Source organism: Periplaneta americana, chromosome 15 (assembly GCF_040183065.1).
Source record: "Periplaneta americana isolate PAMFEO1 chromosome 15, P.americana_PAMFEO1_priV1, whole genome shotgun sequence".
Classification (NCBI taxonomy): Eukaryota; Metazoa; Arthropoda; class Insecta; order Blattodea; family Blattidae; genus Periplaneta; species Periplaneta americana.
Window position 1 is genome coordinate 62,764,545 of NC_091131.1, and position 27,182 is coordinate 62,791,726.

The window sequence follows — 27,182 nt, forward strand, 5'->3', positions numbered from 1 at the left end:
GCTCCTGAGGAGAAGATAAAGACTTCTAGCAGACGATATCCGAGTCGCTCAATCCCACGCAAGGACTACACAGAAGGAAATGTCCCAGATGATGATGACTATATATGTATGTACAATTTTTAAGCAAATCTAGTCTTTCAGGTAAAGCTCCCTGTAAAGCAGATTTGAATAATTTCAAGGGAAAAATTGTTCCGGGGCCGGGTATCGATCCCGGGACCTCTGGTTGAACGTACCAGTGCTCTGCCAACTGAGCTAACCAGGAACTCCACCCGACATCGTCTCAACTTTTCCCTTTATATCCACACAACTCGTGTGGGCTGACGAAACGCCAGAGACCCACATCGAGTGCACACAATCTCTGTGTGACTTAGAATTGTGGTTTTCTGTTAACGTACACAGTGACATATATTATGCAAATGTAGTCTTTCAGGTAAAGCTCCCTGTAAAGCAGATTTGAATAATTCAAGGGAAAAATTGTTCCGGGGCCGGGTATCGATCCCGGGACCTCTGGTTGAATGTACCCGAACTCCACCCGACATCGTCTCAACTTTTCCCTTTATATCCACACAACTCGCGCGGGCTGACGAAATGCCAGAGACCCACATCGAGTGCACACAATCTCTGTGTGACTTAGAATTGTGGTTTTCTGTTAACGTACACAGTGACATATATATTATGCAAATCTAGTCTTTCAGGTAAAGCTCCAGAGGTCCCGGGATCGATACCCGGCCCCGGAACAATTTTTCCCTTGAAATTATTCAAATCTGCTTTACAGGGAGCTTTACCTGAAAGACTAGATTTGCATAATATATACGTCACTGTGTACGTTAACAGAAAACCACAATTCTAAGTCACACAGAGATTGTGTGCACTCGATGTGGGTCTCTGGCATTTCGTCAGCCCACGCGGGTTGTGTGGATATAAAGGGAAAAGTTGAGATGATGTTGGGTGGAGTTCCCGGTTAGCTCAGTTGGCAGAGCACTGGTACGTTCAACCAGAGGTCCCGGGATCAATACCCGGCCCCGGAACAATTTTTCCCTTGAAATTATACAATTTTTAACTTTACAATTACTTTAACAGAAAATGCGTATTTTAATATTATATCACGATTTCTCTTGTATATCCTTCAAATTGATTGACTAACACTAGATGTAAAATGCACTCCTTCAGTCATTTAGGTAACTTAATTCACATGACATATAACATTGATTATACATATACACTGTGTCCCATAACTTTTGGGATACTCCCATAACTATCGTATTTTAGTGTACCTAAAAATAGTTATGTACAGGTACATATGGCGTATCGTTGATTCTGGAATCCCATAGGGATCTGTTCTATCACCACTACTATTCACTATTTACGTAAATGACATCCCCTCGACTCTATAGAACTGTAAGCATCACCTCTACGCAGACGATTTACAAATCTATATCCATACAACCCCTGACTCACTCAATGACCAATACAAAATCTTAACGAGGACCTTGAATCTATATCTGCATGGGCCAGAAAGTTTGGTTTGACTCTCAATGCAAGAAAATCACAAGCAATCCTAGTGGGACATCAACGTCTATTATGCAATATTACTCCTGCTCTTCTAGTCAAGCTAAACGACACAATAATCCCTTTTGCTTCCTGTGTTAAAAACCTTAGAGTTTGCTTTGATATGCATTTAAACTGGAATAACCAAGTAACCCATATTACCAAAAAAGTGCTTTCCATACTACATTCCTTAAACAGCATTCGAAAATTCCTCCCGCTATCACTCAAGAAAATACTAGTGGAAACACTAGTAATGCCCCACTTCGATTATTGTGATTTTCTACTGACTGACCTCAATGTCAACCAGTCGCAAAAATTACAACGTGTTCATAATTTTTGTGTTCGCTTTGTCTGTGATGTCCGTTGCACTGACCACATTACCCCATCCTTCCAAGCTCTAAAACTGGCTACGGCTTAACGAACATAGAAATTTTCATTCTCTTGTTCTCCTTTTCCAAGTCCTTCACACTTCTACACCTACCTACCTTGCCTCCCGTTTCAGTTACCTGTCATCATATCATAATCTCTTCACATGCACGCAAAATAGCCGCATATTAGCCATACCAACACATAAGACATCATTGTATTCATCATCATACACAATCTCGCTCTCGCGCTTGTGGAATACCCTACCCAGTGACATCAGAGACTGTCGGAATTTAGTAGTGTTCTAAAGCAAGCTTATTAAGCATTTTCTTACTGCGTAGAGTAAGTTTAATTTTGTACTTAATCAATAAAAGAAATGCTTCTCTCTTCTTAACTTTTACAATAAACTGTCTAGCATTTATTAATCAGTTAATCTTTTAGTACTTTGATTTTTATTGTATCTGTAAATTTAATATTAATTGTAATTGTATTCTTAATATTGTAGTTGTAATCCCCTGATAGAGGGGAAGAGAAGGCCTAATGGCCTTATCTCTACCAGGTTAAATAAATAAATAAAATAAATAAATATTTACGTTGTAGGGTTAACCAAAGCCTACCATTTGGAGTAGTTGGCAATTACACAAGCCTTCACAGAATCTGTAAAATTGCAGGCAAATGATGAACCAGCATGTCACTGCACTGCTTGTTTATACCCTCATTCGTTTTCCTTACTGCACATATTTTAGAACAGAAATATCAACATGAAGCTCTGGTGTAACAGACAATATGTCAATCCTCAGGCCAAAACGTAGTATGTTCGAGTCTTGATGTTGTTTCTTTTTTTAAATCCCAATAGGTCTTATTTTATTGATGAGTTATCTGAATTCTTTATTTTCTGAACCACTGAAATACGTATTGTAGTATTTATTTATTATGCTTTTGGCAAGAGTATACTATATAGTATTTAGCCATTAGTTCATTACAGTTCACTTGAGAGCAAGTCAGTTGTATTGGACTCATATGGAACTCAGGTATTTGTTAGACGAGTGCATGACCTTTTGTGTTCTGTATCAATATTTCCAGGCATTTTTGTCTCATTTTAATGTTTAAGTTATATGAAATTCGTTGTACGCAATTTCTAATGATTAAGCCAGAATAATTAATAAACTTCAGAAAAAGTACTTGTTTTATTGCAGAAAAATACAATAAAATTCCTGTCACTGGGTTTCTAACAGAGAATAGTGAAAGAATAATTTGTTTCGAATATAAAGTATGTATATGCTTTCACGTGTTAATTAACTAGGTTGTCTTGTTGACTAGTTTTGGCTGGTGGGCCATCATCAGAACTGGGAGGTCTTCGCGCCTTCCAGTTGCGTTTCCTGTGGTGGTGTGTCTGTGTAGTGTGATGTGGAGTCAAAAAGTGTGTGTTCTGAAATTGAGTTGTGTGTTGAGGATTTGATGTGAGTGTGTTTTTGTGTACCTATATATTTCTTATTGTTCTAGTGTGTTTAGTTTTCGGTTGGAGATGTAGAATTTCAATGTCTGTGTTTATGTTACTGTAGGTGTGGTTGGCGTTTGTGATGTGTTCTGCGTATATGGAAGTGTTTTGTGATTTGGTTATGGCTTTGTTGTGTCCTTTGTAACGTGTTTGAAATGATTTGCCTGTCTGTCCTATGTGGAAGTTGTAGCAGATATTGCATTTGAGTTTGTGTACACCTGTGTGGTTGTATTTGTTTATTTATGTTGTGTGTTGAGTTGCGTTTGTAGAGTGTTTTGTGTTCTGTATGCGATGTTGTAATCTAATTTCTTGAATGAGGATGCAATCTTGTGTGTGTTTTTGTTTTTGTATGTTAGTGTGATGCATTTTTTGTGTTTTTGTGTTTGTGTTGTATTCCTATGTTTTTTGTAATTCTGTTTTCTCTTTTTTATTATGTTGTCTATTATGTGAGGGTTGTATCCGTTTTCTTGTGCTATGTATTTGATTGTGTTTAACTCTTCTTTGTAGTCTTGTAGTCAAGATGTATAATAATTTGCTTTCCTTTATTAAGGTATATGTATGTAATCTATTGTACAGTAATTTTTGAATATTGCTTATTTCCTTCTCGATAGAAGACGAAAATAGAAATATTTTCTATTAAACACATATTGGTATGCACAATTTATGTACACTACAAGTTAATTGATAAACATACTGTGACTTGTCCAGAGTAAGGCCGGGTGCACACAGAATCAGGCGCGGTGCGACGCAACATTTTGTCTCATGGTACTTGTCTCCCATTGGTTTCTTATTATGTGGTGCACACAGAATCAGACGCGGCGTGACGGTCGTGAGCAGACACATGGAGACACAGAGGGACAACATCGAATGACTGCTAGAAGTTCGTCGCGAGGAGACTGTCTGATAGCTGCAGTGTACTGCGCATACGTTAGTAGTGGCTATGATTGCACGCTTTCACCATCTACAGACACCATTGTTGTTGTGCAGTGCACTTTATCATAATGGAGCTCGATGCGAATAAATTAGTTGTTTTAGTACGGTACAGGAAATATACGTTCTATAAAATCTTTGTAACAATATCACGACAATAATGTGGTTTCTAAAGATATGTGAGAAATTGCAAATGTGATGAAAGCACCAGGTGGATAATAATATTGATAATAATAATTTGTAGTAGGCCTACTTCTATGCTCTATACTTTCATTCATTATTGATTTAATATACTATTTTTCTTTATTGTGAGTCGTGAAGTAGTCATATACATGCAAAATGACGCTTATGCACTACATTAATAGTATTTAATTTTAAGATTCATTTAATTCTATAGATTTTTAGGCGTATTAGGCATCCTTAGGAATAATAACCAAAAATACAATGGAATTTCTCATATAGACAATCCTCTTTCATTGACGCCATTTTCTAGCCTAGGCCAGTTTTCCAAACCCACACAGCCAGCAAATCAGTTGTCGCGAGCAGACCGTGTTAAGCTGTCGCGAGGCATTGTAAAGCGAAACGTAGCATAGCGCTGCATCGCGTCTCATTCTGTGTGCACCCGGCCTAAAGGATATGGATTTCTCAAACTACATTCCTTCTTCACTCTTCTAAACAATTATTGTCATTATTACGTACATTACAAAGTAACTATAGCTGGCTTCTTAATGTTCAAAGTTACATACCTTAAATTAAAAAAAAAAAAAGTATCTCCTGAAGTTTGAACTTTCGACCTCATCCTCTTACAGAAACCACCTACAATATTTACTGATTGTGCCACAGACATTGTATCCGGCACATTTCCAAATGTATTGCTATGCTTCGTGGAGGTTCAATCAGTGGTGTACTGGCGCAAAAAATATTTCAAGCCATTACATGCATGTTTGAACCCACAGACCTCTAGTTCCCTGTCTCAAAATACTTACCTAGGAACCATCTACGACCCCTTAATTTCTTCCGTTGAATTCTGAGACATCCTGTATGACTCCCGTAATGGCTATAGGATCCTTCAACCTTCTGTAAAGTGAGTGACAGGGATAAACTGACCAATAACCTTCTGAATACATTGGACAGGTATTTAAATAGAAGTTCACATCTGCAACCAACAACTACTTTTCACTTGTGTACAAATTATTCTGGAGCTGCTCTATGGATACGTGGCTTTTTTTACATTGCCACTAGCATTATAACTTTTAGCTGTTAGAATTTGTAATTGAGAACATGATTGAGTTTATCTCCGAGACTAAAATCTTTTCTGTTATTGAAATTTCAGTTTGTGATGACTGCGATCAAGAATGGGAAGGAGACTGTCCTTTCCATGGTCCTCTCACGGTCATTGAAGATGTGAAGGTAAGTCGAATATAAATGTAGCTAATAAATTAGTAAAAGCTATAGTGATATTTTACTGCTTAATTAACTTATTATTCCCAGAACATGAATTTTACCAGCAATCGAAAATTATTGAGAATAAATTTGAATAAGGAACAAAAAAAAAAAAAAGTTTCCTTCCCAGGCAGGATTCGAACCATGAAAGTCTTAGTTACCAGGCTGCTGTGCTCTGGAGTGAACAAGGCTCTGAAATAAGCTACAAGAGTTGGTCCGGTTTTTTTTTTGCCACTACTGTACACAATCAGAATGTTCTTTTAAATATTTTATAATTTTTTATATATATTTAATCAAGTTTTACTCATCTTTAGTGGTCTGTATAAGAGATTCGGTTGTTAAAAATAAAGCTCTTTTCAAGAATTTTCAAGAGAAGCACGAAGAAAGAAACAGGTAATATACTGTATGTATATGTGTGTATATATTATGTATGTATGTACATACGTACAGTAGCGTGCAAATTAATCCGAACACGACATATTTTTACATTTTCTGTCATTGTTGGCTTCACATCTGCTCATACCGCTTTAATTGACATCTGTAGTACGTGTAATTCCATTGTTGAAGGTCTGTCGTTATTATTTTTTTTATAATATGTGACATTTTGCCTGTCGTTTTGTACTTATAAGCATTTCAGTTGTGTTGAAGACTTAATACTGCAACTGTGTACATTCTGTCGTCTTCACAAATGGATACAACTCCACGAAAACGGTCTGAAATTATAACATTAGCAGAGCATTCTTCTATGACACAGAGGCAAATTGCTGCAGAATGTCACATCGGTTTGGCTACTGTTAATTCGATCATAAAACGATACAGGGAGACTGGATCCATCACACCCCAGAAAAAAGGAAACTGTGGCTGGAAAAGGAAGACTTCACATGCAGATGATCGTTTAATTGTCAGGAAAAGTAAATTAAATCCTAGACTAACTGCTGTCGACTTAACCCCCGAGTAATGGCTACCACTGGGGCGAATATTCATGTCACAACAGTGCGGCGTAGGCTTTTGGAAGGTGGACGAAGGGCTTGTAAGCCTATTAAGAAGCAACTGCTAACCCCTGTTATGTGCAAAAAACGCTTAATGTGGGCAAAATTACATCAACACTGGACAGTGAATGACTGGAAGAATGTACTTTTTTCCGATGAGTCTCATTTCGAGGTCCACGGCCACTGTGTTTCTTACATACAGAAAGGATCCGAAAAAGTAACAGCAGCTCATCTCCAAAAAGCACCCAAATACCCCCCTAAAGTAATGTTTTGGGGTTGTTTTACACATGAAGGGCCTGGAGCATTAATACCTATCAAGGGAATGATGAATTCTGACAAATATATTCACTTATTGGAAACCAGAATCGTACCCCAGCTGCAAAAATCATTTCCGGATGGCAGAGGTGTGTTCCAACAAGACCTGGCACTATGCCATACGTCTCGAAAAACTACAGAATTCTTCAACAAGAAGAATATTCAGGTACTCCCCTGGCCAGGCAACTCACCCGACATCAACCCCATTGAGAACTTGTGGTCAATTTGCAAAAGAAGAATGGAAAAAATGGATTGTTCTGCAAAGGAGAAGATGATTTCTGCCCTCATTGGGGTATGGTTTCGTGATGAAGAAATGAAGAATATTTGTGGGAAATTAGTGGAATCCATGCCAAATGGTCTCAGAGCTGTTATTAGGAACAAGGGAGGCCACATAGATTACTGAGGTATGTCTTAGATCCTTTTTTTATCCCGTTTGAGTGAGAGAGAGAGAGAGAGAGAGAGAGAGAGAGAGACACACACACACACACACACACGAGAGAGGGGTATATGTATATATGTATGTATGTATGCAGGTGAAACATACAGGGATATTGCCGGAATCTCCCCTTTAGATTAATTTTCGTGCCAGTTAGCTAGCAGACTCAATGCAGCGTTATGCAGAAACTTCAACAGAATGGCCCCAAGGTAAAATTTTTATTGTAATGTGAGTGTATTGCCTTCCCTCTCAGATGCTGACACAGTCTAAAATCCAGAGCATTACTAAGCAAAACTGCAGGAGATGTTCTCCGTTCATTATAATATCTGGTTGTTTTCAGATGGTACATTCAGGTGATGAATAGATATGTTCAGTTTGTGAAGATGTGCAGCCAAGCAATCATGCCTGGTAGTTAATCGAAATAATGTTACACCTTTTTTTTTTCGTAGAAAATTGGGGATAAAATTTTCATTTTAAAAAATGGTTTCCCATTTTTTCCCCCCCAACACTGTTGTTTTTTAAATTCTTCATTTTGCTTTGTTTTTCACTTGTAGTGTGGAAGAATGATATGTTACGTAATTGGTTCTGAATTGTTTAATTTGGGTGCCCTGGGGAAAGAGTGGAGAGGAGGAGAGAGAGTGTGTGGACTTGGCTTGTACAGTTTATGATAAATGCAAAAATTAGTAAATGGAGGAATGCACTTAAACATACATAGTAATATATATGAAATGAATGAATGAATGAATGAATGGAGTGATGGTCGGATGGATGGAGTGATGGATGGATGGATGGAATTGAATGGAAACCCAATTTGTCCATCAGTAGCTCTGAACGAAATTCGTTAGCTTTGCTTTCATCCAATTGTAATTCAGACAGCTTCTGACCAAAAGAATTTTAGGTTTCATCAAATCAATCTAATCAAATTTTCTGTCAATAGAGAGGCTGTGAGACAAAATTTTTTTCCAAGAACTTCAATTTCTCCTACTGTTCTCATTACACCATTGATCTATTCTTCTATTATATTCTCATATAACTTTCGTCGTAATTTGAAAAGGAATATTACAATTCTTACAGGTGCCAGCCAACATGAAGGATCCAACAAGAGCAGAAAGAACAGTACCTCCAATGTTGTGCATTGCTCAATCTGGCATCCGTGGAGCAGGATGCGGAGTCTGGACCAAACAACTTCTGTCCAAAGGTCTCAGATTTGGTCCATATGAGGGGGCGAAAGTGATGTCAGCAAACACCAGTGGTTACTGTTGGCAGGTATAGTCCGGATCAGCTTACTTAATACACTACGGGTGAAAAAAAGGGTGAAACCTGACCATTTTTCCCCCATTACTACAGATGCTAGTGGATTATGGTGATTTTCTAGTTTGCAGGTTGAATTTTGTTTTGCCAGCTCCGTTTCGAATTTTGGTACTGAGAAATACTACAACTGGTAGTGATTTTATAACTGTTATGTTAGCACCAGTGACACAAGTTGTCAGTAGTGCAAATTCTGAAAATTAGAATTGTTCTAGATTTATGAGCCGATTACTGAAAGCTAGTGAAATTTGAACATACTAATAATTAATTAATATCAGTATTAATGGTAATACCTACATAATACAGTAGTTATTTTGTGTGTTACTTTGTATTGTAGTTACAATTCAAGATTATAGTCAAGTAGACTAAATGTAAATAAGGTTCTTAGAAAAATATTTGGGACTAAAAGGGATGAAGTTACAGGAGAATGGAGAAAGTTATACAACGCAGAACTGCATGCATTGTATTCTTCATCTGACATAATTAAGAACACTAAATCCAGATGTTTGAGATGGGCAGGGCATGTAGCATGTATGGGCGAATCCAGAAATGCATGTAGAGTGTTAGTAGGGAGGCCAGAGGGAAAAAGACCTTTGGGGAGGATAATATTAAAATGGATTTGAGGGAAGTGGGATGTAATGATAGAGACTGGATTAATCTTGCACAGGATAGGGACCGGTGGTGGGCTTATGTGAGGGTGGCAATAAACCTGCGGGTACCTTAAAAGCCATTTGTAAGTAAAGCTAAGTGTAAATAAATATAACATACTTCGTGATTACCTTAGGTAATCGATAGAAATACCATTTCACATTTTAATTAATTTCTTTCGTGTTTAGACTTTTATTACAATAATGGAGTAAGTATTCTTAAGCATACATTTCAAAGTAGCATTCGTTTTCGGAATTCATACTAATCATTTCATGTAATCAAACAAAATACATTTTTAGGTTAGGTCTCGTGAATTGTAAACTGTTTAATCAAAGGAATGAATTTCATGTTGCTAGATAAAATACATTATTATTAGATCTTACACTAATCTACTAACTACCGACATAATGTGCGAGAGGTCCAGGAGAAAAATATGCTCTTTCACAAATTATTGTACCATTTAGAAAGCACCTCGCAACATAAAGATGAGATGTGGTAAATAAGTAAGACATCGTTATTGTTAATACTATATTACTATTATTATAGTACATGGCATTGTGATTTTACCCTCTTTTGTTGATATCTGGTATTAGTTGGCAACACTGAAGAGACGGCCAAATTAGTCTTTTAGGAACTACTCTTACGTGATCCTCACTATAAATAGAGTTTGATGGAACCAATGAAATACTAGCCCTCATTTGCGTTGCCATTGATAATTCGATGATGTTCAGGTAAAGTAATTTTTTGTGCAAATGGAGTTTTGTTCCCCAGGTGAATGCACAAGTTAAACTCTACAAGTGGTGTGCAAAAAACAAAACAAAAAGAGATACTAGTATTTGATGTGCTTTATTTGTGTAGAAAATTATTTGCAATAAGGGTCCTAAGTTTAATTTTCATTTATCTCAAAACTCATTTTTATTACTTGTCTTCCTTTACCCAAACACCATCGAATTATATTGATTATATTATTGGGTTAATTTTTATCAACATTTTACACGGTTTACTGATAGAAATTTTCTGTGAAGAGGTTTTATTAAGTTTTTTTAACCTGCATCATGTGGATAATGTGCTAATACTGGTGTTCGTTCCACTTTTGGAAGTTGTGATTGGTTTGAATGTCATAGCATGCTTCAGAGAAGCTATTGCTACAATGGGATGTGTTTCTAATATGGGGAGGTGAAGTATTTCAGGAAAGTACTGAATATGTCAGAAGCATGAAACTTTACAGGGAGTTATACTTGAAAGCTTGATTTGCATAATACATGTCACTGTTCGTTAACAGAAAACCACAATTTAAGTCACACAGAGTTAGTGTGCACTCAATGTTGGTTGCTTGACGGTTGTCAGCCCACTTTGAGATCTGTGGATATAGAGGGAAAAGTTGGATCGATGTTGGGTAGAGTTCCCGGGTAGCTCAGTTGGTAGAGTGTTGGTACGTTTAACCAAAGGTCCCGGGTTCAATACCTGGCCCCAGAACAATTTTTTCCTCAAAATTATTCAACATGAAACTATTTCATATGCTTCTTCAATCTGATATCATTACACCTTTTACGCTCTCGAGGTTATTTGTGTAGAAAACACCTACGAAGTTTTTTTTCTATTTGGCTGACAATTTCTGAGCCTAATTTCTTTGCCTGAATATTACTATCAGTTAGTGTTTATTTGCTACGCACTATCACCTTTACTTTTTAACTTTACTCTAGAATATGCCATTAGGAAAGTTCAGGATAACAGACATGGTTTGGAATTGAACGGGTTACATGAGCTCCTTGTCTATGCGGATGACGTGAATATGTTAGGAGAAAATCCATAAACGATTAGGGAAAACACTGAAATTTTACTTGAAGCAAGCAAAGCGATAAGTTTGGAAGTAAATCCCGAAAAGACAAAGTATATGATTATGTCTCGTGACCAGAATATTGTACGAAATGGAAACATAAAAATTGGAGATTTATCCTTCGAAGAGGTGGAAAAATTCAAATATCTTGAAGCTACAATAACAAATATAAATGACACTCAGGAGGAAATTAAACGCAGAATAAATATGGGAAAAGCTTATTATTATTTGGTTGATAAGCTTTTGTCATCTAGTTTGCTGTCAAAAAATCTGAAAGTTAGAATTTATAAAACAGTTATATCTTTCTCTCTATTTTCTTCTCGTCTATTTTCCTCTCCCTCTCCCTCTATATCTCTCTCTCCATCTCTCTTTATCTTCCTCTCTATCTCTATCTCTGTCACTCTCTATCTCTCTCCACTCTCTTTCCCTTTCCCCTTCCCCTTTCCTCTATCTCCTTCTCCCTTTCGTCTTCCTCTCTCACTGTGTGTGTGTGTGTGTGTGTGTGTGTGCGCGCGCGTGCGTGCGTGCGTGCGTGTGCTCCTAGATTTTGTCATAATATTTCATGTTTATGTAACTTATTTATGTAAATTATAACTTGGAATATCACATAATGACAAATAATATTTTGGCAACAATAGTGCATCATCACATGTAGAAGGACTTATAGATGAGAGAGACCATTTCGACCCTGTTTCATCATTGAACTTAGTGATGGTGATATGAAGAAAACATTACGAAGCATGATGTGCTTTATTACAAGAGTTACTACCATTATCTAAATGACTTTTCTGACGAGTGTGCAATTGAGCCTTATTATTTTGAAGAGCCTGTTAATGGAAGAACTTATACTTCGACATTGGTTAATATCTCAACTAACTGAAGGAGTAGTTATGGATCAGGTGTGGTTGCAATAGAATGGTATACTGGCCCGTTTTGCGTTATCTGTTCGTGATTTTCTAACCAGTAACTTCCCAGGAAGGTGGATTGGCTATGGATCTCCAACATCATCATCACCATTATCATGGCCTCCATGAAGTCCCAATTTGACCACACTGGACAACAGGCTATGGTGATACATCAAAGAGAAAGTGCTGCATATTGCTACCAAACAAATGATGAACTAAAAGGTGCTGTGAGAGCCACTTTCACAACCATTACATCACAGATGTTAAGTAAAATATCACAGAGGATCTGGAGACGCATTTCAACTCTGCAGAGACAACTATGGAGCTCACACAGACCCTTTAGAACAATAGGTAAGTACTATCATCAATGTTAAATCTAGGGATACGATGACTTATGGTGCACTTTATATGAATCGGGAGATGCATTATAGGCCTTTCAATGTTAACATTTATTATATATGGAAATACGAGCTCACTAATTACACTAACTGTTCTGCTGGTAATGTTTATTAAATGTTCGTCCCATTATGTACACCATGCACTGAAGTTGCTTTAATTGAGCTTTTTTTTTTTCTTTTTCTGAAATACAATATTTGTTAGCTACCTCTGAAATCTCATATTAATATCTGTGAGTGAGAACTACATAGTACATAGTGGACATAATAGGAATGTTTTCATTATTGTATTTTAGAATTAATAAGAATATGCTATTTTCGTTCAAATTGTTAAGAAATAAAGTTATAATTCGTCAATTTGATCTCCTGTGTAATTAGAGTTCTGAAAGTGAGGAATTAATATTTTTGTAATTGTTTTGATAAATATATTAATTTTTCTACAATAGTAGGCCTATTCATTGTATAATTTTTCATTATATTTAGAAATATATTACTTGTAGAATGTAAGTTGCGATAATGAATATACAGTATTTTTATTTATGGTTTCATTTAATGTATACTGAGCTGAGATAACATTGGATTTGATTGCAGATTCGTCAAAATCGCCGCCCGGTTTATTGTGTGGATGCCAAAGACTGTGGTCTCGCAAATTGGATGCGCTACGTCAACTGTGCCCGTCATGAGGGGGAGCAGAACTTGATGGCTTTCCAGTACAAGGGACAAATGTACTATCGAACTTTCCGAGAGATTCCTCCCAACAACGAGTTGCTAGTATGGTACGGGGATGACTATGGTCGTGAGTTAGGCATCGATGTGGAAAACTATCACAAGCCACAGCAGGAATATAATTCAGGTGAGATATCTGTTGTATTGGAAAAATAGTGTAATCATTTAATCCCGAATGTCGCAATTTTACCTTCTCCTTGTACGAAGTATCAAGATAAGTATTCTGATGATGCAAAAAATAGGTTTGGAGATTTTCACAGGAATATGCTTTTCAGCATGCATGTAGTTATGGCATTCCTTCTGTCTGTCTGATTACAGCGATTTATCCTAAAGTATAAGTTGGATAAATAAAATGGTGTGTTTATTTCAAGAAAACAATGATTAAGGAAGCAATGATGCCCTAAACGAAATTAAATATAATCATTGTTGTTTTAATAATGTCAGCATTTTCAACATTTGTTGTTATGTCAAAAAGAAGTAGAATAAGGAGATCACAAGAATGCCCTTTATCACTTACCCTGTTCAACATCTACTTGGAGGATTTAAACTTATTGTCCGATTTTTTATCCCCTTTGACCAGGTTTACCAGTCGCTAGTTGTGTAAGTCTCGTGTAGATGAATTTTCTTTCTCCTAAACCAGGCATGTCATGGTTCTCTCTCCATATACTCTGCAGTGGTAGCTTGCCGCATGTCTTCTGGAAGTCAAGGTATATTGATCATGCATGTTTCATAGTTCGATAGTGTATGAATGCATGCATATTTTGGGATTTTATAGTACATGAAATTCTCGTCTCTAATACACCTAAGTATTTGAAGCTGTTGACTTGTTCCACTACCTAATTTTGAATTCGCAAGTTTTCCTTCCGATAACCATAGGCCTCGTGTTGTTCTTATTATCTTCATCCCATACTGCTCACAACTGTCATGTAGCTCCAGTAGAATATACTTTAATATTGTTTCCTCTTCTGCTAACAACGCCATGTCACCAGAAAATCTTATGCAATTTATTTTTCTTCCTCTTATTATCACCCTTCTTATGTTCTGAAAACAGTTCTTCACTAAATCCTCCAAGTAGATGTTGAACAGTGCAGGTAATAAAGGGCATCCTTGTCGTACTCATCTCCGTATTCCACTTCTTTTTGACATAATAACAAATGTTAAAAATGCTGACATTATTAAAATAATAATAATAATAATAATAATAATAATAATTATTATTATTATTATTATCATCATCATCAAATTAAGTAATGTCATAAATTCCTACCTAAAATTTCTCACATTTGTGTTTAGTGTAACGAATAACAAATTTATAGAGGAACTGCCAGTGAATCCTCTTCCTTTTCGTCTTCTTCTTCTTTCTCCTCCTGCATATATTCATGAGCTAGAGTGTGAGTGAAGGTTCTCACATATTGGATTTATTCCGCCAAATTATTTCTGTGGTAGCGCATCTACCTCCAGACTAGCTGGCCCAGGTTCGATTCCTGGCAGGGTTAAAAATTTTCGTGTACAATTTCTTCCTCAGCTCTAGAAGAGGTGGTGCACACCTTTAGTGTGCCACATGTTGAGAAAGGTTGAAAAACATTGATCTACATGAATATATTAGCTATTAATCACGATTAGTTTTCTAAATTTCACTACTAATTTACATTACTATTTCACATTACTAATTTAAAATACTATTTAATTCCAAGACGACTAAACACTATAATAATGAAGAAAGAAATTTACACAAATGTTAACAGTGATACAGTACAACAATCACTGCTAAACCATAACAGAGACTAGCATTTCGTAACATGAACTCATGCACGTGCAGATATAATATTCTTTCAAAATATACACCTTTTCAATTTCAATTTCGGAAAAAGTGAACTTATATTTAGAAAAGATCAGGTAAATTTCGGAAGTAGTGAAGTTAATTTCGAGAAAAGTAATTTCAAATTTGGGCAACGTTTTATATTGCACATTTGACAGACATTACAAATAAATTAATTACTGTTGATTGATTTACTGGCTGATCTTCCTGTACATTTTCGTAAGGAATAATTCTATTTATCCCGACGTTTCTTATTTAAAACCCACGTTTCAGGTCACGTGAGACTTGATTTGTAAATAGTTTTTATAACAACTGCACTGTACTGTATATTCAGGTAAGATCTAGGTAGTATATCGAAATGATAGCTGTCCAAATCTTGGATTTAAAATATCGGAATCCTACTCAATTCAAATGAACAAAAAAAGAAAATGTAAATTAATGATAAGAAAATACATAATAAAATTAAAAAAAAAAAATATTCTGCGACAAACTGTGATAGCTATCAAAACGATAAAAATTTATTGAAAATAAATAATAAACATTGAACATTATAAAGATGAATAGAGATAGTGATTGATGATGTTCAATGAAGATTTTAAAATGGTTGATGCAATTGTCTGAAGAGTCTTTTCAAGAACCTTTAATTTTCTGAGGATCCCTAATGTAAATTTGGGAACTGTTCCTCGCGCACCAAACATAAGTCCAATGACATTCCAATCTTGAATATTATATTTATGACTGAGATCATCACAGCATGGAAGGTAAATAGCGCGCTTCTCTTCATGTACTTGCTTTGGTTGATCTTCATTAATTTCAAACCTTACTGTTGGGTCAAGAATGAGACCAGTTTTTTTTTTATTTCGGTTAATTATTATGATGTCAGCACGCCATGTAGATCCTTCTGTAGAAAGACATTGAACTTCCTCATATATTTCTTATTCACCATGTTCCCTTAATTTGTTAACAATTATTGAGCAGACTGTGTTATGTCTGTCAATTCGCAGTAATTCGCCCTGAGGGCAGAAACCTAGCACGTGGGGTAATGTTTCATGCTCATTGCATCTCCTGCAATGGGTATTGCTAAGTCTTCTACCAGGGAGAGATCTGTGATAACAATGGTGCTCATTTTAATGGCCTCGGTCCATTGGCCACAAGATAGACCTTTCTTATTGCTAATCCAGGTGTTATCATTTTTTCAGTGAGAGGTAGGATGTAATTCCTTTACTGTACTCCAACCACGAGAAAGTCTCGGTGAATGAGACGCAGCGGGGTAATGCTGTGACTGAATGTTGATGTCATAAGATCATACACATGGGCACTAATCCCTCCATGCAGAAAATAACATTATGACGTTATAACAGTAATATTGTCTATCTACTTCGCTCCAATAGATGACGCAATAGTAAGCACATTCCTTTCACGGTTAATCTCCTGGTTGCAGAACAGTACCTTTCCCAGGTAATGCGCTTCACTGATGATAAGAGTGACATGAAGTTGTTTACGGATGTTACGTGTGTTATGAATGTTTCTGTAATGTAAAGATAATGTTAATTCATTTGTAAAGTCTGTCAATTGTGCAGTTTAAAAGAGTTTTCAGAATTTGAAATTACTTTTTCCGAAATTGATCTGATCTTTTCTGAATAAAAGTTTACTTTTCCGGAAATTGAAATTATTTTTTCTGAAATTGAAATTGAAAATGTGTATTACTGGTACGTGGACGTGACATTTCTTTTAGGCTATGGTTGATAACAAGGAGCCACTGCGGCAAAGACAGTCAGCTTCTAAATGTTGTCCTCTTTAATAAATTACAGCTAATTATTCCTTATTGATAATATTCTTAGAGGGAACATTGAAGCATTGAAATGAGAGCCTTGTAGCGAGGCATCTCACTGCGCGAACTAGGCAACACTGTGTTCATTTAATTTGCTGGATGTGGTAGGCAGACCTGAGCTAGTTCTGTCTGGTATATTGCTTGCTGTGTTTGTGTTGCAGCTGTGTTTCCCTGTGCGCAGTGCGGTGTTACGTTCTCAAGCCCTTTGTACCTGGAAAGACACAGTAAATACTGCAAGGCGCGTAGAGGCAAGTGTGTGAATTCCAGCAGTGATGCCAACACTGAAGAGCTAGCTGTCAACGATAATGAAACAAGTAAGACAAACAAATTATACCGTCATATATTTTCCAAAATGAATTTGCAAACTTCTTTGAAACACAATTATGAAACTAGGATAAGCAATTTGGTTCCATGCAAGAGGAAAAACACTGGAGAGAAACCGTACAAGTGTTCAAAGTGTAGTTATGGAAGTGCACACTCAAGCGACTTGGTTAGTCACATGAGAACGCACACTGGAGAGAAACCGTACAAGTGTTCGAAGTGTAGTTATGAAAGTGCACAGTCAAGCGCCTTGGTTAGGCACATGAGAACGCACACTGGAGAGAAACCGTACAAGTGTTCGAAGTGTAGTTATGAAAGTGCATGGTCAAGCGCCTTGGTTGTACATATGAAAACGCACACTGGAGAGAAACCGTACAAGTGTTCAAAGTGTGGTTATGAAAGTGCACTCTCAAGCACGTTGGTTAATCACATGAGAACGCACACTGGAGAGAAACCGTACAAGTGTTCAAAGTGTAGTTATGAATGTGCACAGTCAAGCGCCTTGGTTAGTCACATGAGAACGCACACTGGAGAGAAACCGTACAAGTGTTCAAAGTGTAGTTATGAAAGTGCACACTCAAGCGACTTGGTTAGTCACATGAGAACGCACACTGGAGAGAAACCGTACAAGTGTTCAAAGTGTAGTTATGAAAGTGCACGCTCAAGCAACTTGGTTAGGCACATGAGAACGCACACTGGAGAGAAACCGTACAAGTGTTCAAAGTGTAGTTATGACAGTGCACGCTCAAGCGACTTGGTTAGTCACATGAGAACGCACACTGGTGAGAAACCGTACAAGTGTTCAAAGTCTAGTTCTGAGAGCAATTAAAGTTGGTTCACAATAAACCGTGAACGGAAACGAGAACGGAAGTAATGTTAAAATAAATGGATTTAAATGTGAGCATTGACGATAGTTAATTGTGAATGCTTACATTTAAATACATTTATTTTAACAATATTTCCATTCTCGTTGTCGTATCCGTTCACGGTTTATTGTGAACCAGCCTTTAGCCAAGCTATCTGGTTAGGCGCATGAGAACAGAGGAGAAGAATGCATGTTCAGTTCGTAATTATGAAACTAGTGGATAAGGTGTTTGGTTAGGTGCATGAGATTACACCCGGAAGAGAAACCTACAGGAAGTGTTCAAGGTGTGGTTAGAAGAATACAGAAGGAAACAGTTTGGTTAGGCACATTTGATTTTAAACTGGAGAGAGATACTTGTAGTGATCCCGCTGTGATTATGAATATACGTGTTTGTAAGGAGTTTTATTCGAGAAAAATAAGTTTTTTTAAACATTTAAGTTATTAGCAGTGAGGAATACATTAGACCAAGAGGACAGTGGAAGATACAGGGACATAGAGTTTATATACACGTAGTGGATTGGAGGAAGAACTTGGTGGCTGCAATCTAAGCTTTACAAGTTTCTAGCCCCCTATATTGTTCCATGCGATGACTGGATGTCATAATTGAGCAACTAGGGTGTGGATTTGGAGCACCAAGGGTCTTATATAGCGTATGAACGAGTTTGAAAGCTTTCTTGGATGCCAGAATAGTACATTATGCAACGAGCCTATAATGGTAGTAATTAAGACGCGAGTATATTTGTTTATGAAACGAGGCAAGTTTCATACGACTTTTTATGCTGGACCATATTTCTAACTTGAAATTATTCATAAGTATTCATGTTATGGTTATGTAAGTGAGGAGCGGAACTGACCTGAATTGTGAGATGTGCGCAGACGCGAAAGTATTGATTTTTTCCGAGGCACGAATGTCATTGACCTTGATATAATCTAGAGAATAACATGAAGATTAGTCTTGATATAACCTGGAAATTGATTTAGAATTGAAAAACGAGATGACAAATTGAATTTGTTTTAATATTATTTACAATTAACGCTAATTATTATAGTAACAGAACATAACCTTCTGCGACAGTATTGGATTTCCAGCCTCCGTGACTTTTCGCTAATTGTGTTTCGATTGCATATCCAAGAATAATCGATACTTGCAGTTTCATAATGGTACAATGGTGATTTCTCGTTGGCTGAACAACTGAATTATAATAAATAGGTGTACTTTAATAAGGTGCATTAGAGGGCTACTACCAGGTGTATAATTACTACATTTCGGCACGGTCGAGCATAAACATTGTTTCGTTGCTGAGACGTTTCTGCAATCAAAACTTTAAATGCACAGGTTTTAAAAGTTATAAAAACGATAGACTAAACACACCAGGATGGTCGTTCATTCATCAGTCACGCACTGTATCATCTTTCTCAGCTTTACTAAAGGTAGTGCTATAGAGTCCGCCTTTTGTCTTCTGGGTACACTTACCGGCTGTAATTTGGATTTAACACTAGTAGAACAGAATAAGATTGACTCAAGTGTTTAATTTGAATGTTGAAGGCTTCTTAATCCAAAAAAATAATATGTTTGCCTTATATGTCATAATTGTAAATTACTGATTGTATTATATTAATATTAATAACAATAATAATAATAATAATAATAATAATAATAATAATAATAGAGGGATGAAGTTACAGGGGAATGGAGAGAATTACACAATGCAGAACTACACACTTCACCTGACATAATTAGGAACATTAAATCCAGACGTTTTAGATGGGCAGGGCATGTGGCACATATGGGCGAATCTAGAAATGCTTATAGAGTGTTAGTTGGGAGGCCGGAGGGAAAAAGACCTTCGGGGAGGCCGAGACGTAGATGGGAGGATAATATTAAAATGGGTTTGAGGGAGGTGGGCTATGATGATAGAGACTGGATTAATCTTGTACAGGATAGGGACCGATGGCGGGCTTATGTGAGGGCAGCAATGAATCTCCGGGTTCCTTAAAAGCCATTTGGAAGTAAGTAATAATAATAATAACAATAATAATAATAATAATAATAATAATAATAATAATAATAATGGGTAGTTGCAAATATATTGAATAAGCGGTCGTGGACAGCCAATAAGGGGTGGTCCTCCAGCTTGAGGGTTGGGCGAAGGGCTAACAATCCATCACCGTAAAAAACAGCTTGTTACGAAACCACACAATAAGCCTCAGAATGCGACTGATTCTCTGGCACGACCACAGCAAAGCGTAGCACTTGTGGGCGAATCCAGAAATGTATATAGAGTGTTAGTTGGGAGGCCGGAGGGTAAAAGACCTTTGGAGAGGCTGAGACATAGATGGGAAGATAATATTAAAATGGATTTCAGGGAGGTGGGATATGATGATAGAGGCTGGATTAATTTTGCACAGGATAAGGACGGATGGCGGGCTTATGTGAGGGTGGCAATGAACCTTGGGGTTCCTTAAAAGTCATAAGTAAGTAAGTAAATAATAATATATCATTCACAAATTTATTAATGTTTATTAAATTTAGTACAACGATGAAATGTATTTTTTTAAGCATCTGATTTTTAATAGTATTATAAATTATAGTCTTATTATACATTACTGCCAAAAATGACTGTTTTATTCTGACGTCAGCACCAGTCAAAACTTAATCCCAAAATTTTCTGGTTTTGCAGTCATATATTGAAGAAACCTGCACCTGCACTTCGTAGGGTACAATTTTTCATTACAAGTAACACTTTCTCCAAGATTACAACATTGCAGGCCTATAGAATTCTTTATAAATATGTCCCTATGGAAGTTTCAGAGCGAACTTATCAGTTCTCAATTTCTGACTTCTCTGTGACCGTATGTCAAACCTGAAATAATCCTTCATTTCTAACATTCTGTTTCCTGACACTGGAAGTCCTAATATAGGTACACCCCATACCTTACACGAGTGGTGACCAACTTGTCCTCTTCGTGCAAGAGTATTCTTTGCTGCACATGATCATTATGCGAGAACAAATCGTCCCAATGCTTGCAATGCAACATCGCTCTTTTTTGCTCGGGAGTGCACATAGTACTTCATAAGGGGCAAATCGTAAAACAGCGAACGCTAAGCTCCGCCCACAACCCCTTTCCACTTTTCCCCTACAAGCTCTCCACACACTGTAGCAGGAAAGAGTGGAAATAGGGGTTTAGGGTGGGGTGACATCTAGTGGAGGAAAGTGGAACAAAAAGATTGAATGCTGCATCTACGAAGCAAAAGGGGAACTTCGTCCTGTTTCCCTCTCCAGCCTCTCCTTCTCTCTTCCTTGCTTCATGTCTCTTTTTTTTCTTCTTATGACTTTGCGGAGGGTAGTATTCGATCCTTTGATCTTTCTAACAAAACACACGCACACTTTTTGGTCATGGCTACCGAGACGAGTTGGTGGTAGAAGGGAAAATGAATCTATTTATGTTCAAGGGAACTGCCATAACGTATTGCAGAAATGCAATGTGTGGTGTTGGATATGTCTTAGTACATATGTGGTTGTTGTCTAATGCGCAGTAATTTGGTTGTATTGTGTTGTAAAATATGAAATACGTGCGAGGCGGTAGGCAGTGATCCACCGAAGTGGGGCAGATATTAGAGAGAGAGAGAGAGAGCAGGCGAGCGAGGTGCTGAGCGGTGAGGGTGGGGATAACTTCCCCTACTGGCATTTGCTGTTTTACTATTTATCCTTCATAAAAACAGTTCGTTGGTCACCACTGCCTTAGACCAACATGTATATCGAATGCTGCGAAACAAATCTCCGATATTTTGGACATTGTCCTGATTAAAGATCTTCCACCGACATAGCTCAGCCAATAGGTGCGTTTTTCTGTTGATCTGGTGTTTGGACATGGACTCGATTCTTACTAAAGTTGATTACCTGGTTGGGTTTTTTTCATACAATTCATTTGCCTGAAAACAATGAAAACATACAACATAGAGAAAAGAAAGACGCAGATGCTATACACAGCAGACAGATCAATTGCAAGCCATTTGGAATATAAGTTTTTCCCATGCCTCCCAGTAATGATCACATATCGTGCTAGATCAATGTTTTTCAACATTTTTCAACATGTGATACACTAAAGGTGTAATTTTAAATCCCACAGCACACTTATATAATCTAAACCAGTGGTTCCCAACCGGGGGTGGGGGGGGGGGAATTTTGAGGGTTTTAGGAGTGAATGTGTTCACTGAATGTTGACTTGTGCCACGTTCGCTGAATTTTGACTCTAGTGGACTCACTGTTTTACTACTTTTCCTTTTTATTATTATTATTATTATTATTATTATTATTATTATTATTATTATTGTATCTCCAATGGGGGGTAGCCCTATTTTACATATGTATGCTAGGGCTATAGTTTTACACAAAAAAAAAAAAATAGGCCTAAGCGTAAAAACAAATTGAAAAAAAAATTAGCTTACACAATGTAAACAAAACATAAACAATACGTAATTTAAACAATGCGATTGCAAATCAAACATCAGGCATAAATTTGAGACATACAGAAAACAGTTAACTTACAACACATAAAAATAACATATCTTATAGCCGTTCTCTATAACACCATTATGCAACTTTCCTTAACATACATCATAAATTAATACACAATAGTCACACAAACACAATCAAGCATCCCACAACTATGACTCACATACACAACAAATCAAGCATCCTCTACAACACATACACTTCAGCATAATAGCCATACTTTTAAAAGTTACAAATTTGGTTCCAGAAAGAATAAATAGGACACTGTTACTAAATACTGTTATTTTCTACAATATCTTAAACACATCTGTAATAAATCTGTGAAATTCCTTTATGCAACATTGCTTCAGAAGAACTTTTGTTATTGGTGGTGAGAAAGTTGTATCGCACATGCTAAGATGGGTTTCTAGCCGGTATCTCTTGCGTTCTTATAGTGGGCACTCAAATAACAGGTGGTCGACTGTTTGTGTGGGGTGTTCACAGGGACATGAAGAGCCGTTTGGGTTGTCAATTTTGAAACGTTCAAAATATGAATTAAATTTTCCGTGTCCAGTCATAAATTGCGTGGATATGTATGATGGTTGATAATACTTTACGATTAGTCTATCTTTAACTGTGGGAAAATATAGTGATTTTGTGATTTGGCCATTTGTACTGTTTAACCACATTGTATTCCAGTCATTTAACATGTCCACCTTCATTTGCATTTTTACATTTTTCCTTTTTATTCTTTCAATTTACTACGACAACCTTTACTATTTTCATTTTCTCGCTGCACATCAGTTGAAAATGGCTGTGTTAAATGTTAGAGCAGGACACTGACACAGGTGACCGGAATCCATAACATCTCCTGTATGGAATACAAGTTTTGCTGTTTAGTATCCCCAACTGGTGTAGATATGTCCAGTCGGAATTTGGCAACAGCTTCTTTCTGTGGCCAATCTGGTAATGACTTTATCATATTTTTCCAGTTCATGTCTTTAGTTCTATCAGACACTATTTTCTCGTATTTATCTTAATTTTAGCATGAATAACTGGGGCTAAAATATGGACGGTGACTTCTTGCCATGGCAACCGAAGAATTACCTACGTTAACAGCTACATCACAGATAGATGGTATCCACTATATGAAAACTCTCTTATGACTAATAAATGCTTTGATATTTTTCCACAAATTTGTATTGGTCCGAACACATGTAGATTTTTCTGAACTGTCTTGTATCTTACATTCATAATCTCAAGGGAAAAAAATGGAACACTCTGCATCATAATCCACGCTTAATTCCCGATTTACCACGCAAATCATCTGTAGCTGCATATAGATTGACAACAAGCCATGGCTATTTGGCCAAACACCTGCATAGAATTGGAATAGTCCCTAACTGCCCATTGTGCAACTCAAACCAAGAAATGGATCTGTGGTTTAGTGGTTAACCATGACAATATCTTTGAAAAATATTGGAGTGCAAGAGGTCAAATGACTTTATTGCCAGACACCTGGCATTAGAAAACAACAGCATTCATAATTTTGTTTAACCTTACACGCTTCTAACCTCGGTTTATCAAATAGCTCATTTCCCATCTCCCTAGGTGTAGATATATTATTTAAATCCACATATATAGATGCAATACTTTCCAATTTATCAAGTTTAATGCTATTAATTTGTTCTTTGTTTACTGACGTGCACTAATCCAAGTCGTGAGATTCACTACTGTTAGTAACGTTGCTTACGAGATTACACATGCGCCAGCTTGTGTAATCTCGTAAGCAACGGTTAGTAATTACCTACGTTAACAGTCTTTAGCTTTGCAGACATTTGCGCTTGTTTCACTAACAACTTGACTTTATCACGAAGCTCACTAATTATGTGCTTCTGTTTAATTACTTTATCCTTTTGTTTAATCGCGTAATTGAAAATACGCACATCAACCTTATTGTCAGAATCAGATAGCCCTAATAGAGCATTCGTCTATATCCACTGAATTTACGAGACTATTTTCGGGAATGCTTACAGTTTCACTATTATTACAACACTTAAGGGTCATTCCATGAGGAGTGGAACATTTCATCAAAATTTTAAAAGCATGAGACGAGATGGAAATTTTATTGTAATCATTGCCTACACCGCCTGTTTACAAGGATATTTTGGCGGGAAACAGTTTTTCTTCTGAAACTTAGCTTCAAGATATCATCATCGATTGATGTTTTTTATACGAATTTCAGCGATTTTAAGGTCAGTATTTTCTTAACTTATATCATGAATAACTGGGACTAAAATATGGAAGGAGACTTCTTGGCTTGGCAACTGAAGAATTTGTGTGTCCTTTTACAAGATGGTCTGTTGCTTCATTTCCAGCTACACCACAGGTAGATGGTATCCACTATTTATGACAACTCTCTTATGATGACTAATAAATGCTTTCATGTTTTTCCACAAATTTATATTGGTCCGAACACATGTAGATTTTTCTGAATTTTCTTGTATCTTACATTCATAATTTTGTATAACCTTACATTCTTCTAACCTCGGTTTATCAAATAGCTCATTTCTCATCTCCCTAGGTGTAGATATATTATTCAAATCCACACTCATAGATGCAATACTTTCCAATTTATCAAGTTTAATGCTATTAATTTGTTCTTTGTTTACTGACGTGCATTAATTCAAGTCGTGAAATTCAATACTGTTAGTAATTACCTACGTTAACAGTCTTGCATATAGAAATGCATATAGAGTGTTAGTTGGGAGGCCGGAGGGAAAAAGACCTTTGGGGAGGCCGAGACGTAGGTGGGAAGATAATATTAAAATGGATTTGAGGGAGGTGGGATATGATGGTAGAGACTGGATTAATCTTGCTCAGGATAGGGACCAATGGCGGGCTTATGTGAGGGCGGCAATGAACCTCCGGGTTCCTTAAAAGCCAGTAAGTAAGTAAGTAAGTAAGTAAGTAAGTAAGTAACAGTCTTTAGCTTTGCAGACATTTGCGCATGTCTCACCAACAACTTGACTTTATCACGAAGCTCATTAATAATTATGTCCTTCTGCTTAATTATTTCATCCTTTTGTTTAATCGCGTAATTGAAAATACGCATATCAACCTTATTATCAGAATCTGATAGCTCTAATAGAGCATTCTGGAAACCTTCGTCTATATCTACTGAATTCACTAATCACTAGACTATTTTCGGGAATGCTTACAGTTTCACAATTGAAGGGCTCGGTGTAATAAGGTGCTAACCCTTAATTTTTGTGAAAATTGAGATTTATACACAAACATACGTGGAATAATATTGTGCACTATCTGTCAAAAGATGGCTCTGGTATGAGTATAAATTTCGCAGCAGTAAATGCATATCCTTTTTCTAACCAATGTTACCAGCCATTTGTTTTGAGTAATAAGGCTCCAACCTATACCAAGTTGGAAGGAGAAAGTAGCCAAATGAACACTTTCTAAAAAAAATAAGTTAATTGAAACGATGACGTGAGCAACTACACTTGATGATAGCATCAACGACCCAGATTATATTATATCTGACTGGAAATGAAGGATTAATTTAATTTCTCGTTATTAAAATAGTATTGATGGATGACACCTTCTTGCATCAAAGTTAAACTTTATAGAAGTTACATACATATGAACATATATATATATATATATATATATATTTTATTCCACCGTTTCAGTGTAAATTAAACATATCAAGGGAACCTGAGATCAGTCACATCAAATTCCCTCCAAACAGGAAAAGAAAGCATCACCATCAAGACTGAGAACGTTTGACACACAAGAGAAGGAAAAATAAAGGACAACAATATACTTCACTATTCAACAAAGAAGCTATTCAAACTAGAGCGATCGTGATTTTAGTCGCATACAGTAAAGTTGTATTCCCGGAGATATTATTCCGCCATTTATACTACAGAAGACTGGTCATATACAGAGTGTATTAAAAGGTCAGGTCAAGCCTTAAGGAGGTGATTCAGGACCCTATTTGCAACAAAAAATCCTAATACACTTTTTGAATATTTATCCCCGTTTCCGAGTTACACGAATATCACGTACCGTAAACTATCCCTATTTGATTCCACATCTAATGGACCTGTCTGCTTGAGAGAAGGTAGGCTAATTGTCAGTTGTCTTAGAGCAGATACTCAAAATGTCCCCTCTCGCACGAATACACGCTTCAGCCCGGTCCCCAGAACTAACACCATTGAACTTCTTTCTCTGGGGCTGCATGAAGGAGAAAATGTACCAAACGGAGATAGCAAGCAGGGAAGAGCTCGTTACAAAGATTAACACGGCTACAATGGAGATACACCATCACGGATTGGATAATGTGCAGCGTGAGGTCAGAAGGCGTGCTGAAGTGTGTATTCGTGCGAAAGGGGGACATTTTGAGCATTTGCTCTAGACTACTGACAATTAGCCTACCTTCTCTCAAGCAGACAGGTCCATTAGGTGTGGAATCAAATGGGGATAGGT

At 36.8% G+C, this 27,182-nt stretch overlaps 1 protein-coding gene across 1 annotated transcript in view; it reads left to right on the forward strand.

The window, feature by feature from the left end:
* LOC138715018 (histone-lysine N-methyltransferase PRDM9-like) overlaps positions 1–22,350 on the forward strand; it is a 31,113-nt gene extending 8,763 nt beyond the window's left edge. Inside the window, exons 4-8 of the mRNA XM_069847410.1 lie at positions 1–106; positions 5,676–5,752; positions 8,600–8,791; positions 13,210–13,471; positions 17,156–22,350. The exon at positions 1–106 is cut by the window's left edge and continues 5 nt beyond it. Of these exons, the coding sequence (XP_069703511.1) occupies positions 1–106; positions 5,676–5,752; positions 8,600–8,791; positions 13,210–13,471; positions 17,156–18,144 (1,626 nt within the window). The 3' untranslated portion in view covers positions 18,145–22,350. The remainder of the gene's footprint in view (positions 107–5,675; positions 5,753–8,599; positions 8,792–13,209; positions 13,472–17,155) is intronic.
* The last annotated feature ends 4,832 nt before the right edge of the window (positions 22,351–27,182 follow it).